At 32.5% G+C, this 14,189-nt stretch overlaps 1 protein-coding gene, 1 long non-coding RNA gene and 1 pseudogene across 4 annotated transcripts; 1 reads left to right on the forward strand and 2 right to left on the reverse strand.

Annotated features, from left to right (window-relative positions):
- Positions 1–2,611: 2,611 nt before the first annotated feature.
- LOC121125458 (chymotrypsin BI-like) lies at positions 2,612–3,479 on the forward strand (annotated as a pseudogene). The gene has a single exon (XR_005866661.2). The product of XR_005866661.2 is annotated as a chymotrypsin BI-like (transcript).
- A 1,415-nt stretch (positions 3,480–4,894) lies between these two features.
- LOC139906447 (uncharacterized) lies at positions 4,895–8,110 on the reverse strand. 2 transcript variants are annotated; one of them, XR_011781983.1, is made up of 3 exons: positions 7,649–8,110; positions 5,950–7,527; positions 4,895–5,885 (listed from the first exon to the last, which is right to left on the reverse strand). It is a non-coding gene; the product is annotated as an uncharacterized lncRNA (long non-coding RNA). The 2 variants fall into 2 exon arrangements; XR_011781984.1 differs by having other exon boundaries at positions 5,950–6,063; positions 6,206–8,012.
- Positions 8,111–10,707: 2,597 nt separating this feature from the next.
- Positions 10,708–11,549, reverse strand: LOC121125349 (brachyurin). The gene has a single exon (XM_040720499.2). The coding sequence runs from the start codon at positions 11,521–11,523 to the stop codon at positions 10,750–10,752; it is 774 nt and encodes a 257-aa protein (XP_040576433.1). The 5' UTR covers positions 11,524–11,549; the 3' UTR covers positions 10,708–10,749.
- Positions 11,550–14,189: the final 2,640 nt, after the last annotated feature.

Genomic DNA, 14,189 nt, shown 5'->3' on the forward strand with positions numbered 1-14,189 from the left:
TTAATCCAATAACCCCACACGTATCACATTTTAAATCCTCAGTTTAAGGAATTAAAAAAAAAAAAAATGTCTTCAAAATTTTTCAAAAGATACAATTCTGATTATATCAGCAATCTTCTTTTGTTTATCTGTCTGTTGATGTGTCAGAAGTACAGAATGAAGATCCAAAACTTGAGTTAACATATACAGGACGAGAGCTCAAAAAATTTTAAATACGTTTTCACTTCTAAATATTCAGTCGGATCCTACTACAAAATTTAAGTACTAGGACTGCTCCTTATCGGTCTTTTATAGTAACTAAAATATCTGAAATAACGTAGTTATAGTCTCTGTACAGGGTGAGGACTCAAAAATGAGAAAATTTGAAATACTTTTTTCACTTAAACATATATTTATTTTATACTAAAATATGTCCCCCTCCATTCTCAAGAGATGAACAGAAGCATAGCCGACCTTAAAAAAGTAAAAGGACAAGTTGTTCCAATCCTCCTTGTACAACTCCCTTCAGGGCATCAACATTCAGGTAAAAATTCTTGTTCGTCTTTTACTCCAAGATGTTCCAAACAGTCAAGTCCAGGGAGTTCACGTGGGGCGAGGAGAAAGAACAGAAGACATCCATGTTTTTGGACGTTTGTGCCGGTTTCCGTCATGGGTAAACGCATAGTTGTACCTGGGTAACGCTCTCTTCAACCATGACAAGACATGGTACATGAGGACCTTGTAGTGGACGTCCGTGGGGACTTTCTTGTTGGTCTTGAAGAAGAAGGGAGGTATCTTGATACCGTCAGACACCACAAAGTGTTAGGACCATGATCTGAGCTGAATGTTTTTCACCCAATAATTGAGATTGTATCCCCTTAATTTTTAATGGCTAGGTAAAGAAAGACTCAACAGTGTTATTTGCTCTTTTATTGGACTCTCTGTCTCTCCAAGACGTTCCACAAATAGTTGTCCAAGGGTTTCCTTTACCCACAACATAAAGGTCTTAAACATGTTCGGTTTTTCCCAAGGTACTGTGTTATAAAGGTGTGTCGCTCACGACTTTTATAATTTGACAAAAGTAAGTATCCTATTTTGATGACGTCACATATGTGTGGAAAATGCTAGCCTTCACTTGTATTTTGCTCTATGATTATAAGGAATCTAACTCAAAATGTAAGACTTTCTACTTGCAAACTGGGCCTGGCACTATATAATAATGGAGAATTACATTTTATTTTCATTCTATACTCTTGTACGTATGAAAAATTAAAAAATAAGTGAACATCTACCTATGTTTATGAATATAATACGGTAGACAACTATTACTATTAATTGCCGTGTAGTTGTAAGTTTGAACAACTGCATCTGATCATTTGTGAATATTTGGCACTTTTTCTGTGGGTAGGAGATATACAACATTACTTTACTATTAGGTATAGTTTTATAATAGTAAAAAAACAATCATTATATGGAAGAAATCAATTATATATGAAGAATAAGTGAATATTATTTTTTCTTAACATGAAACGCTAATGTGAAAAAATAAACTTACAACTAGTTTTTAATTTATTATCTTTACTATCAAGCTCTAAGCAAGAAAATAAACGATTGGGAGTATCAAAAATAAGAAGATATAAGTGTACGATCGGCTTGATACTTCAATTATTAATATCAAGGATTTAAACAACATTACATAGCCTTTTATCAAAAATATAAAGCTTAAAAATATTAAATAATATATAAAAAATAAATATATTCTGAAAAAAACAAACAAATCAACAATAGAAATTAAGGAATAAAAATAAAGTATCCCTTCAGCTATTCGATCATTCGATCACGTAGTATGGCATTATCACTATCTATATTTAATTTCAAAAATGAATATAGCGGATCACTGCTCAGTTGCTCCCAGTGATGAAGAAGACACTACATATATGTTTCAGCCATCTGATGAAGATTGTGACAAACATGTTCTGTTTACTCAGTCTCCGTTAAATGACTTGGCTTGAGATATTTATCTACCAAAATAGTCTGTGGAACTTTTGTCTTTAAGACTGAAAGAAAATCGAATAATGAAACCCTGCACATGTGTCCCATCTTATCGTATTAGGGACGCAGAACTGTGTAAGTACTTCCATTCTTATGGCCAGTGTGTTTCATGTACTGATGAAGAGGGGTTATTTAATTTTATGGGACCACCAGGATATGATTCACGGGATTGGAGGGTTTTTATTGACAGTTCCAAAATAAGTTTAAAATTTTTTCTGATACACAATATAAGTAAATATGGCTATCTACTTTTTAAAAAATGTAGCATCAAGATTGTTCTAGATATATCATGTTCATCGGAATTTAATTTGTTTGGATTTGAATTCTGATTGGCTGAGCTGAGTAAAATTCTATTGAAGTTCATAATGTTTGTGTTCAATTAATATTCAAAAGGATGTGAGGAATAACATGATTAGGCTGTGACAGTCAAGTCAATAAAGTTGTCAATTAATTCCAAAGTCCTGTTTTGCAAAGGTTGATTTAATTGACTTAGCAATTAGATGTGGGAGTTGCAATGTCAGTTTCGTCAATTGACGTATCAAATGTAATCAATTTTGTACATATATATATTCTAAAATAAGTGAGAGTAAACTTATATCACATCCATTTACGTGATCATGAAGACATTAGTATTCCTGGCTATTATTGCGTCTACTTTTGCTAATCCCAAATATCCAGATATTTGTGGGTTGGAAAACAAACCTTCGGTGGATTCAAGAGTCATTGGAGGACAGGAAGCAGCAAGGAATCAATTTCCATGGCTAGCTTTCGTATCTACCTTTGGTTATTGTACTGGGTCTGTTTTGGATGAAAATTGGATTATAACTGCTAAGCATTGTATTGGTTCTGATGGTGTGGCTACAGTTCGTGTTGGGGCTCATAGCAAATGGGGATCTATTGCAGATGAGCCAAATATGCAAATCCGAAAAAGTTCCAAAATTCACACATCATCAACTGGAGACTTTGCTTTAATCAAATTGGAAAGTCCTTTGGATTTAAACAAATATGTCCGACCCGTTTGCTTACCAACACGTGCAGATGTTAATAAGACCTTTGTTGGCGAATCAACGACCATAACAGGATGGGGTGTTAATATTTTAGACCCAGATTATGTCAATTATCCCGGATTATATTTTGCTAAAAATATAACAATTATTAAATGCGGTTTTGCAAAAATATTATCTGTACTGATGCAAATCAAGGAAAGGCTGTCTGCTTTGGTGACAGCGGTGGCCCTCTTAACTATGAAATGGAAGATGGAAAGTATATATGCAAATTGGAGTCAACCAATTTGTGACAAATGGAAAATGTGTAGGAGGTGTAAATGGATATGCACGTGTATCATCACATCTAGACTTTATTCAAGAAATAACTGGAATGGTTATCGAATAATGAATTTATCGTTTTTCTATAATAAAGATTTAATAAAATAAACTCACTAATTCTAATTCATTTTTGTAACAATATGAGTATTGAGCTAAAGCCACCTCCCTTGTTGATTACTGCTTGGAGTCTTTTTGAAAATGATTGACAGGATTTACGAACTAAGGATTCAAGTAATGCGTCCAATTCCAGCTCAATGGTGTTTTTAAGAAATTTAATATTTGTATGTCGTATTGTTCTTACCTCCACTCTAGGTAACCCTAAATGAAACAATCGAGGGAATTAATATCTTGGCCTGTAGGAGGCCAAAATGTCTTATTAGACTCATAGTTTGTCTTTGGGTATGCACAAAGGCTCCATCATACTGAAAAATAAGTTGTTGCTTTTTTATTTCCGGGATTTATACCAAGGAAGTACAACGGGCTCCAAAATTCCCTTTATGTAGCTTTCTTGGTTCATCGGAACACTATTTTGAAGAAAAACTAAGGGAAGCTTTAAACCTTGAATCGAAATTCCGCCTCGTACCATCAACGTAGCTGCAAATTTAGACTCGAGACAGTAAAGCATCGAACTTTAAAAGGTACACTCTCTTGGATTAAAAAAATATAGAAGAAACAGTACTTTAAAATTTTAGGACAAAAAAGGACTGGGACGGAGTATCTATATTTTATAAACAGGTAAAATTCATTTGCTGAAATTTGACAAACTTGAATTACTTAAGAATTAGAGATTTTTTTTTTGGGGGAAATGACAAATTACATAATTAAGTTGTATCACAATAAAAAAATAAACTTCCAATCGCTGGTTCTATGTTGAGGGAGTTTGCTTGACCGATATTATTTTTTTTTATATCGATGGGTCATTCTTGAAAGTGTCCTCAAATATTAAACTTAAAACCCATAATATTTTTCCACCCTTTTACCCTAGATATTTCTTAGGTTTTGGGGATTCTTTTTCATCCGCTCTCTTCTGTTGATTCACCCTACATTCTGATGTTGTATGAGTAGAAAGTGGATGAAGAATTCAAGTTGTTTTTTGGCGTCTTTGATTTTGAGGTTAAAGAACCAGGTTACTGGTTGAGATGGAAATATTGAATCAACTTCAATTGGTTCCTCCCTCGTATTTTTGCTCTGTTATACCGCTGTCAAAAGGATTTTACATACAGTAAAATACATTTGAGTTATACTCTCAAGTTCGATGAGAGACTACTTCCCAATCTTGTTTAGTTGACGTTGAGTTTGTCCAAAACTCTTCCAATGTCGTTATTCTCTCCAATGGATTCCATTTCTTAATTAAGCTTTGGACCATATTCTCTATAATACCTTGAGCCTTAAATACTGCAGTCAAAGCTAGAGACCTGATTATAGCCATAACTCTTCCAGCCATTTGCTTGTCGGTGCACTATCACTTTTGAGATTTTTAATGTCAATTAATTTGGTTTTGTAGGTGGGAAGGGAATTAGCATAGTAGTTGCATTGCTAGTTGCATTAAATGCAGGGTTATTGTTGTATTCCTTTCTGGATAATTATTAATATGAGAGACAAAAAAATAGTAATAATTAGTACATTAAGAGGTTCATACAATATCTTACTCTATGATATGTTTTTGTAAATTCTACTAGAGTGATTAATAATTATAATTTATTTTTAGATCATTTATTATAATTCTTTCAAAAATTGACTTCTTTTAAAGGTTAATTTTATGTTTTTATTTGCTTATTTAAAAGTACTTACCTCAAATCCTACCCACTGCGCAACATTTGTAGCGACTTTTTTTTACAAAAGCAAATTGGCCGGAGTGAACATTTGCGAAAGGAAAATAATTAAATAATTCTTACTTAATCAATGTGGATTTGGACCTTGAAGAATAAGATGAACTACACTTTTATAAGTTTTAGAAAGAACGTTTATTAGATCTTAGTTACACACGAGTTATTTTACTTATACATCTAATATCATATCATAAAAATCAGAGTTTCAATAATATATCAAATGTATCAATCAATATTCAATAGTATGTGTGGAATTACAAGATTATGTTGTGAAGGTGAAGTCATGTAAGTTATCAATTAATTCCAAAGTCCTGTTTTCCAAAAGTATAGATAATTGAGTTGTCAATTACAGGTGGGGAGTTCCAATATCCAGTTCGTCAATTGATGTATATTTCTATTGATGATGGATTGACGTATTTTTGTTGATGATGATGACAACATATATTGTTGTCATCAATTACATACTTTGCTTTTATCAAATTGGAGAGTCGTTTGGAATTAAATGAATATGTCGCATGTTTGCTTACCTACACGCACATATGCTTATGAGACCTTCATTAAATCAACATGTGGTGTATGGTCAAGGAATCTTTTTCTTTTCCCCATTTCTTCTTTTCTTGTAATCATTTGATCCTTGTTATGTATATATATATATATATATATAAGGTACATACTTTGGAATTGGCCTCACCCATCGTAACTGTAATGAAACCCGATAATACGGTACGCATTTGTACTTATTCTACTCAGACTGTCTGACTTACCATTAATAAGAACTGTATCCGTTGCCTCGCCCAAATGAATTATTCACTGGTTTCTCTGGAGCTCGTTATTTCTCCAAACTTGACTTCACACGATGTACAAATTGGAACAAGCTTCTATAAAAAATTTTTTAATAATTAAAATAAATTTAGGGTTATTTAAATATAGCGTGTTGTCGTATGGGTTAGTCTCTGGTCCTGATATGATTAGTTCGATTATAATATATCATACAATATAAAAGGGGCATCTATTACTCACGCTGAGTCTCTCTCCTTTGGACAAATCATCTATTGGTGATGATGCAACGATGCACTGATATGCAATTCGCTTGTGTCGTCAGGCATAGACGAACATGAACTTATTCAACAGATAATTCGGGATTAAATGCTATCTTTGGTTATAGCAAAGTTTGGAACTTTGAATGATGTAGAAGATGAAGCGTTCTTGAGGAAATGGAATGCAATATCCGTTTCGATTTACTTACTGATTTAGGTTGTTAGCCAAGTAGTCCCGCAAATATTAAAAAGTATTTTCCTCCAGGAACTCCATGTAATCTCTTTGGTGTTTTAAGAATGAAAGGCATAGCAAGGAGTAGACTATTTTGGCCGGGAATCGATGAGAACATTGGGGGGTTTGTCCATCCAAGTAAGATGTGTCATGATGCTCCACCGTCTTGACTTGTTCGCTTCTCTCTGGTACGTGAATGGGAGCATATTCCCGTGGACTACAACAAGATAAATGGGAAGGACGTACTGGTTATGGTAGATGCTGGTTTAAAGTGGATCGAAACAGCGACATGCACAATAAAAATACACACGCTACGCTGAAACAAATGTTCGCAGGGTTTACGAGGTTTGGGTTTCCTAAAAGTGTTCATTCTGACAATGGTCCATAATTCCACGGTACATCCCATGCTCCTGGGCCCCTCATCAATTCGGCAAGGAGTATAAGAGACTAATTAATCATCTATTTATCCAGGTATTGTCATACATAACACAAAGGATCATAACTGGATGTGGTTTAATAGTTTTGATAGAGAATTTTATCCCAAATTATACTTTGCTAAAAACGTAGAAGTTATTAAGTTCTGTTTGGGATGCTGTATATAATAATCTAAATTTTATAATTAATTATTATCTATTTTCTGATTGATGTTGTTGCCAAATCTTTTTTCATTGCATTTAAGTAAGAATTTTGCTGTGGAATCTCTTAGCTTCAAGATTGATCCATTATCAAAACGTAAATTTTTTGGGAACTTTTTCTAATATGAAGGGATAAACAAATATATGTATCCGATTACTCTCACATTGATATATATCTACAATATGATACACGACCACAATTTTGAGGGACACATGACGTCATTAGCAATTATTCTAAAGATACGGGTTGATGTATATGAAATTTTCAAACAGTATGAGGAAATGGAAATTCTGTCGATAAATTCATATTACTTTGCAGCATTATTTTCTTGTGATATAAAATTTACTCTTACCTTAGATTTTTCATATTTCATAATGTTTTTAGTTCACATTTTTTTAATGTTTTAATGTTCCTTTAATTGGTTAGATGGAGTTGCACTGATAAAAGTAAACATTATAATATTAAAATTACTTCATTTAACCTAGGCATATTGTGTGAAGTCCATATACATTAAACTTATATTTCTTTCTCTAGAAAATGACCGAGGAGTAAACTTACGCAAATTGAGTTCAAGGGAATAAATTCTCCCAAGCGTGCTGTCCAAGAGCTACATCGATTCCATTTGTTAGTTATAATTATTGTTTATAGTCATATTAAGTTTAGTGGCGATACTAACGAGGTGCATCAGCAGACAAGTTCTGCCGGACATAAAACAGTAGTGTTTGTTCAAATTGCGTTTTAAAAACATTTTTTGCCTTTTAATTCTCCTCTTTTGAAGATGGAAGTATCCCATTGGTCAATTGGTCACTGGTCATTGGTCAATCACATTCTTGTTAAGGAATGCCCAGTTTCAATAAGATGACCCTTTTGCATCCCATATAATTCCCCATATTTCCACATTTTTCTTTAATTGAGCAGCTGGCAATTTCACATGTTGAGATGACCACGATTTCTACTTTACTTATTATCTTGTCAGCTTCAAGAAACTGCTTCTATTTCAAATCAACATTAAACCAACCCCTTTACATCATCAATCATAAATTAAAAATACAAAGACTGATTACCCCCATATAATGCGTATATAACAAAATAAATTAAATATATACACATAATAACAATAATAATAGACGATAAACTAGGTCCAATGATACTACATTACCTAACTGAAGAACCCGTACCAGTAGCATTATTTTGGGATCAAGTTTGAAATGAAATGGAAATAAATATTGTATCGAAATTACTTAGTTTTGAACAAAGAACCATGCACAAGATATTCCTTTCCAAATCAAAGAAGAAAAACCCGTAGTTGGCATTTAAAATTGACATTTATATGTCTAAAGTAGCTACTAATTTAATTATAATTATATATTTATAATACTTATGTACTTGAGCCACTTGATAATCTCATGCAGAGTTAATCACATCCGACGAAATTGGTACATAACAGTTCTTCTGGTCTGCTCCATCTCTAACTCTCCACTGATTTTGTGCTTATTAACAACCTTCATGGCTATTCAAAACTAAAGGATTTGTCACATTAAATTGATAGTTCCCTGACCTTATGGGGGGCTTTCTTGTCGTACATAATCCTGTGGCATTTGAAGAAATGTTGTCAGTGAGAAAACTAAGAGTCGTATTACTTTCGTACTGTTGCCCATAAATAGCCCAATTGATAGAATTATATTTTTTGACAATATAAATAATTATTTTTAAATAACAATTGAGAAATATATTATTTTTAAGAAAATAATTATTAAGAATTTGTTTTTCTTCATATAATAGAGATAAGAGATATCTAAATATATAATAAAAATTACGGGCATACAATTTTGGTCCCCTTCCCTCCGAGATAGTAATGATCCTGCCCCTTATTGTAATGTTTTATATTTTAGCTCTTAAAAATCTTTGAATTTCAGTTGCACCTTACTCTGTGCCATTATTTTTTGCAATATCCAAGGCAGAACAATTTAAAATATACGAACAAAACAAACTATAGACTATTACAGAGTACTATATAAAAACGTCATGTACTATTTAACTAAAGCTCCTTATTTGCTTACTTAGGATGTTTCCACCCATGATGAAGATGTGTACGCCATATTATAACAAATAACTTTCCCTAAGTTTACATAAAGGTAAAATGCTTTAGATGGAAAATATAATAATTTTTTAATTAGGTAATACAACAATGAGAAGTTAAAACTAAACAACTTAAATATACTACAATTTGAAATTTAAATACATTTTTACTTTGACAATTTTTAAAACCTAAGATCCCTCTTCATTCACGAAGAACTGAAGAAGTGGACTTTTATGTTTTCAAAGAATACTTCTAATTTGATAATCCACCTCAAGAAATGATTTTAGTCTTATTTATAACTCTGTATTCCACGAGGCACGACGAGATGAAAATCCATATGAAGAAAACTATAAGGCTTCATAATGAATAATCACTCGGAAGGGGATTATAGGATGGAAGCAATGAAGACAATATTAAGATAATGTTGCATACTTGCTTATACTCCCCCCTCCCCTAAAAAATAGGATGACATAAAAAATACAAACCCAAACTAAAGTCCTTATTTTTTTTTGCTATAATATACGCAGTGATATTTTTATTACTATGAATGATGAATAAGTTATAATGGTCTCGATAAGACTAAAATTAAAAATGGAAGTATGTTTATTTCAAACGACATCTGTTTTATTCATCGTACTTTAATTTGGTGATTCTCTTAATGATGAAAAATGTATCTGAACGATATTAGTCTAGAATAATTATAGTCTCAAATATTTCTGAAACCTGACGACCCAGGGGAAACTGAGATCAGTTTTGGATTTTGCGCTCTAAGATAAATTATATTCTTGCCCGGAATTTCATCGATGGAAATTTTGAACCTCTAATTGTTTAATATGATATTTTTACTATTTTGGTCTCCCTTATACGTAAAGAGGTAACTTTATTAATGTCCAGGTTCATTGTAATGTTTTATATTTTAGCTCTTAAAAATCTTTGAATTTCAGTGGAACCTTACTCTGTGCGATTATATTTTGCAATATACAAGGCAGAAAAATTTAAAATATACGAACAAAACCAACTATAGACTATTACAGAATACTATATAAAAATGTCATTAACTATTTAACTAAAGCTCATTATTTTCTTACCTAGGATGTTTCCACCCATGATGAAGATGTGTACGCCATATTTCGTTTCCAAAAACAAATAACTTTCCCTAAGTTTGTATTAGTACATACAAATTCCCAACAGCACTTATTGACTTCTACGTTTTTGGGAAAGTATAATTCAGGATAATTTGTTTACTAAAGTTGTAAGCAATACATCCTGTTGTGATCGTTGATGCACCACTGAAGGTCTCATTAGCATATGTGCTCCAACAATTTGAAACCTTCAAAGTCCCCAATTTATAATATCTGAATTTCGGAATTTTTATTGGTTTCATCCGTAAGATTTTGCAATATTCTAGGCCCATTCTAACTATTCAATTTCAAAAACTATTAATACCATATTGACATTCTACAACTGTAGAGTATCAGTAAGACTGTTCCTTTGCTCAATACTCATATTGTTACAAAAATGAATTAGAATTAGTGAGTTTATTTTATTAAATCTTTATTATAGAAAAACGATAAATTCATTATTCGATAACCATTCCAGTTATTTCTTGAATAAAGTCTAGATGTGATGATACACGTGCATATCCATTTACACCTCCTACACATTTTCCATTTGTCACAAATTGGTTGACTCCAATTTGCATATACTTTCCATCTTCCATTTCATAGTTAAGAGGGCCACCGCTGTCACCAAAGCAGACAGCCTTTCCTTGATTTGCATCAGTACAGATAATATTTTTTGCAAAACCGCATTTAATAATTGTTATATTTTTAGCAAAATATAATCCGGGATAATTGACATAATCTGGGTCTAAAATATTAACACCCCATCCTGTTATGGTCGTTGATTCGCCAACAAAGGTCTTATTAACATCTGCACGTGTTGGTAAGCAAACGGGTCGGACATATTTGTTTAAATCCAAAGGACTTTCCAATTTGATTAAAGCAAAGTCTCCAGTTGATGATGTGTGAATTTTGGAACTTTTTCGGATTTGCATATTTGGCTCATCTGCAATAGATCCCCATTTGCTATGAGCCCCAACACGAACTGTAGCCACACCATCAGAACCAATACAATGCTTAGCAGTTATAATCCAATTTTCATCCAAAACAGACCCAGTACAATAACCAAAGGTAGATACGAAAGCTAGCCATGGAAATTGATTCCTTGCTGCTTCCTGTCCTCCAATGACTCTTGAATCCACCGAAGGTTTGTTTTCCAACCCACAAATATCTGGATATTTGGGATTAGCAAAAGTAGACGCAATAATAGCCAGGAATACTAATGTCTTCATGATCACGTAAATGGATGTGATATAAGTTTACTCTCACTTATTTTAGAATATATATATGTACAAAATTGATTACATTTGATACGTCAATTGACGAAACGGACATTGCAACTCCCACATCTAATTGCTAAGTCAATTAAATCAACCTTTGCAAAACAGGACTTTGGAATTAATTGACAACTTTATTGACTTGACTGTCACAGCCTAATTATGTTATTCCTCACATCCTTTTGAATATTAATTGAACACAAACATTATGAACTTCAATAGAATTTTACTCATGGTTTTAACTCTCCATTTAATTAAATGAAAAACTTTTGCATAGCCGCATATAAATCATATTTTCTACAGATTTTCCACTTTTAAATTGCTTGCAAAAGAGTGTAATACAGACCAATAATATTTCTACAATTAATAATTTTTACTCGCCTGACAACAATCACAATAATAAAATAACATTAACATAATGCGTTTTTGTAACGGAGAACTCATAAATAGGGAATGTAAGTTTTGAAAAATATCATGGACACATGGACCTATTTTTATAATAATACAAATAATTGTATTATTATATTGTTACATTTTAACTATTGTTTCCAGTAAAACATCTTATAATTATCTAGTATAGAATTTCCTTAATAATTTATTTATTCGTTTTGAGATTCTAGATCTTTGGAAGAGTAATGTTCCAATAAGGTGACAACCAATTTGGCTGTTTAGAGAAAGATTCCCGCCTCAATATATATGGGAATTTCAATTAAATTCAGATATTTCAACATAAGTCTACAGAAGTTCAGAGGTTCGTTATATATTTTGTCAAACACATATTCCCTTACCAGCTCCGAATAACTATTTATATATAATAGCAAAATAGAAAAGGCTTTGCAGACCAAAATGAAGTTCTGCGTCCCTAATACGATAAGATGAGACACATCTGCAAATCGATTCATTATTCGATTCTCTTTCAGTCTTGAAGACAAAAGTTCAACAGACTATTTTGGTAAATAAATATCTCAAGCCAAGTCATTCAACGCCGACTGAGTAAACAGAACATATTTGTCACAATCTTCATCAGATGGTTGAAAAATATATGTAGTGTCTTCTTCATCACTTGGGAGCAGCTGGGCAGTGATCTGCTTCATCCATTTTTGAAAGTAAATATAGATAGTGATATTTCTATACTACGTGAAACTGATCGAATAGCTGAAGGGATACTTGGTTATTGCAAATACTTCTTGTTAATCTTATGGAAACCTTTTACATTGACAATGCAGAAATAGCAGATTATCTCCAAGGTATAGGCACACCAAACTGAAGCTTTTTAAATTATTTCCTTGAGACTATGCTCTGAAATGCTCAATACAGATTTTGCACACTTCGTGTGGAGATTAATACTTGTTTGCTCTCCAAGTGGTACATTGAATTATGCAAAATTTGGAGTTTTTTGGTTTTTTGTAGCCTTCTAGAAAACTTTTGAATAGTTTCCTTCACGACTCACTGAGATAGGCTATGCTATAATGGTATATATCAAATGTTGTTCAGACCCCCCTTGACAAAATCTATTACCTATTGTTCAAAAATAAGATATTTTAGGGGAAAGCTTAATAATATTTATTTTTACTCTCTTGAAAAGTTACAAAAAATATTAAAAAAATTATTCAATAAAGCCACCTCCCTTGTTGATTACTGCTTGGAGTCTTTTTGAAAATGATTGACAGGATTTACGAACTAAGGATTCAAGTAATGCGTCCAATTCCAGCTCAATGGTGGTTTTTAAGAAATTTAATATTTGTATGTCGTATTGTTCTTACCTTCACTCTAGGTAACCCTAAATGAAACAATCGAGGGGATTAATATCTTGGCTTGTAGGAGGCCAAAATGTCTTATTAGACTCATAGTTTGTCTTTGGGTATGCACAAAGGCTCCATCATACTGAAAAATAAGTTGTTGCTTTTTTATTTCCGGGATTTATACCAAGGAAGTACAACGGGCTCCAAAATTCCCTTTATGTAGCTTTCTTGGTTCATCGGAACACTATTTTGAAGAAAAACTAAGGGAAGCTTTAAACCTTGAATCGAAATTCCGCCTCGTACCATCAACGTAGCTGCAAATTTAGACGGTACGCTCTCTTGGATTAAAAAAATATAGAAGAAACAGTACTTTAAAATTTTAGGACAAAAAAGGGCTGGGACGGAGTATCTATATCTCATAAACAGGTAAAATTCATTTGCTGAAATTTGACAAACTTGAATTACTTAAGAATTTGAGCCCGGGCGCCAAAAATCATTCAAATCTGAGAGGTCAAGTTCCACTTAATTAAAAATAACTTAAAGTGTAGTGACGTCATCAAGGAATGGACGAAATAAGTTTTAGGACTAAGCTGGACTGGACCGAGACTGAACTGGACTAAATAGTGGACTGAAACAACACTAGTAACAGCAAATGAATTATTGAAATCTGTAGACATATATATATATGTACAAACGTGCATTAAAATAAATAGGTGCAAAAGAATAGTCAAAGTAATCGAATAAAAAAAAATTCATAATACACGCAGAAATAAAATAAAGACTTGTCAAAAATACTGAATGGTAGAGTTTGTTCATAATAGGACTATCCGTTTTAAAACATGTAGGTAAGTTTCACAACGGATAAAGTCCGCATAGTCC

The sequence above is a fragment of the Lepeophtheirus salmonis genome, chromosome 10 (assembly GCF_016086655.4).
Source record: "Lepeophtheirus salmonis chromosome 10, UVic_Lsal_1.4, whole genome shotgun sequence".
NCBI classification, from domain to species: domain Eukaryota; kingdom Metazoa; phylum Arthropoda; class Copepoda; order Siphonostomatoida; family Caligidae; genus Lepeophtheirus; species Lepeophtheirus salmonis.

What these genes read in the sequence shown, in the direction of transcription:
- LOC121125349 (XM_040720499.2), bottom strand. Translation starts at nt 11,523, where the DNA reads ATGAAGACATTAGTATTCCTGGCTATTATTGCGTCTACTTTTGCTAAT.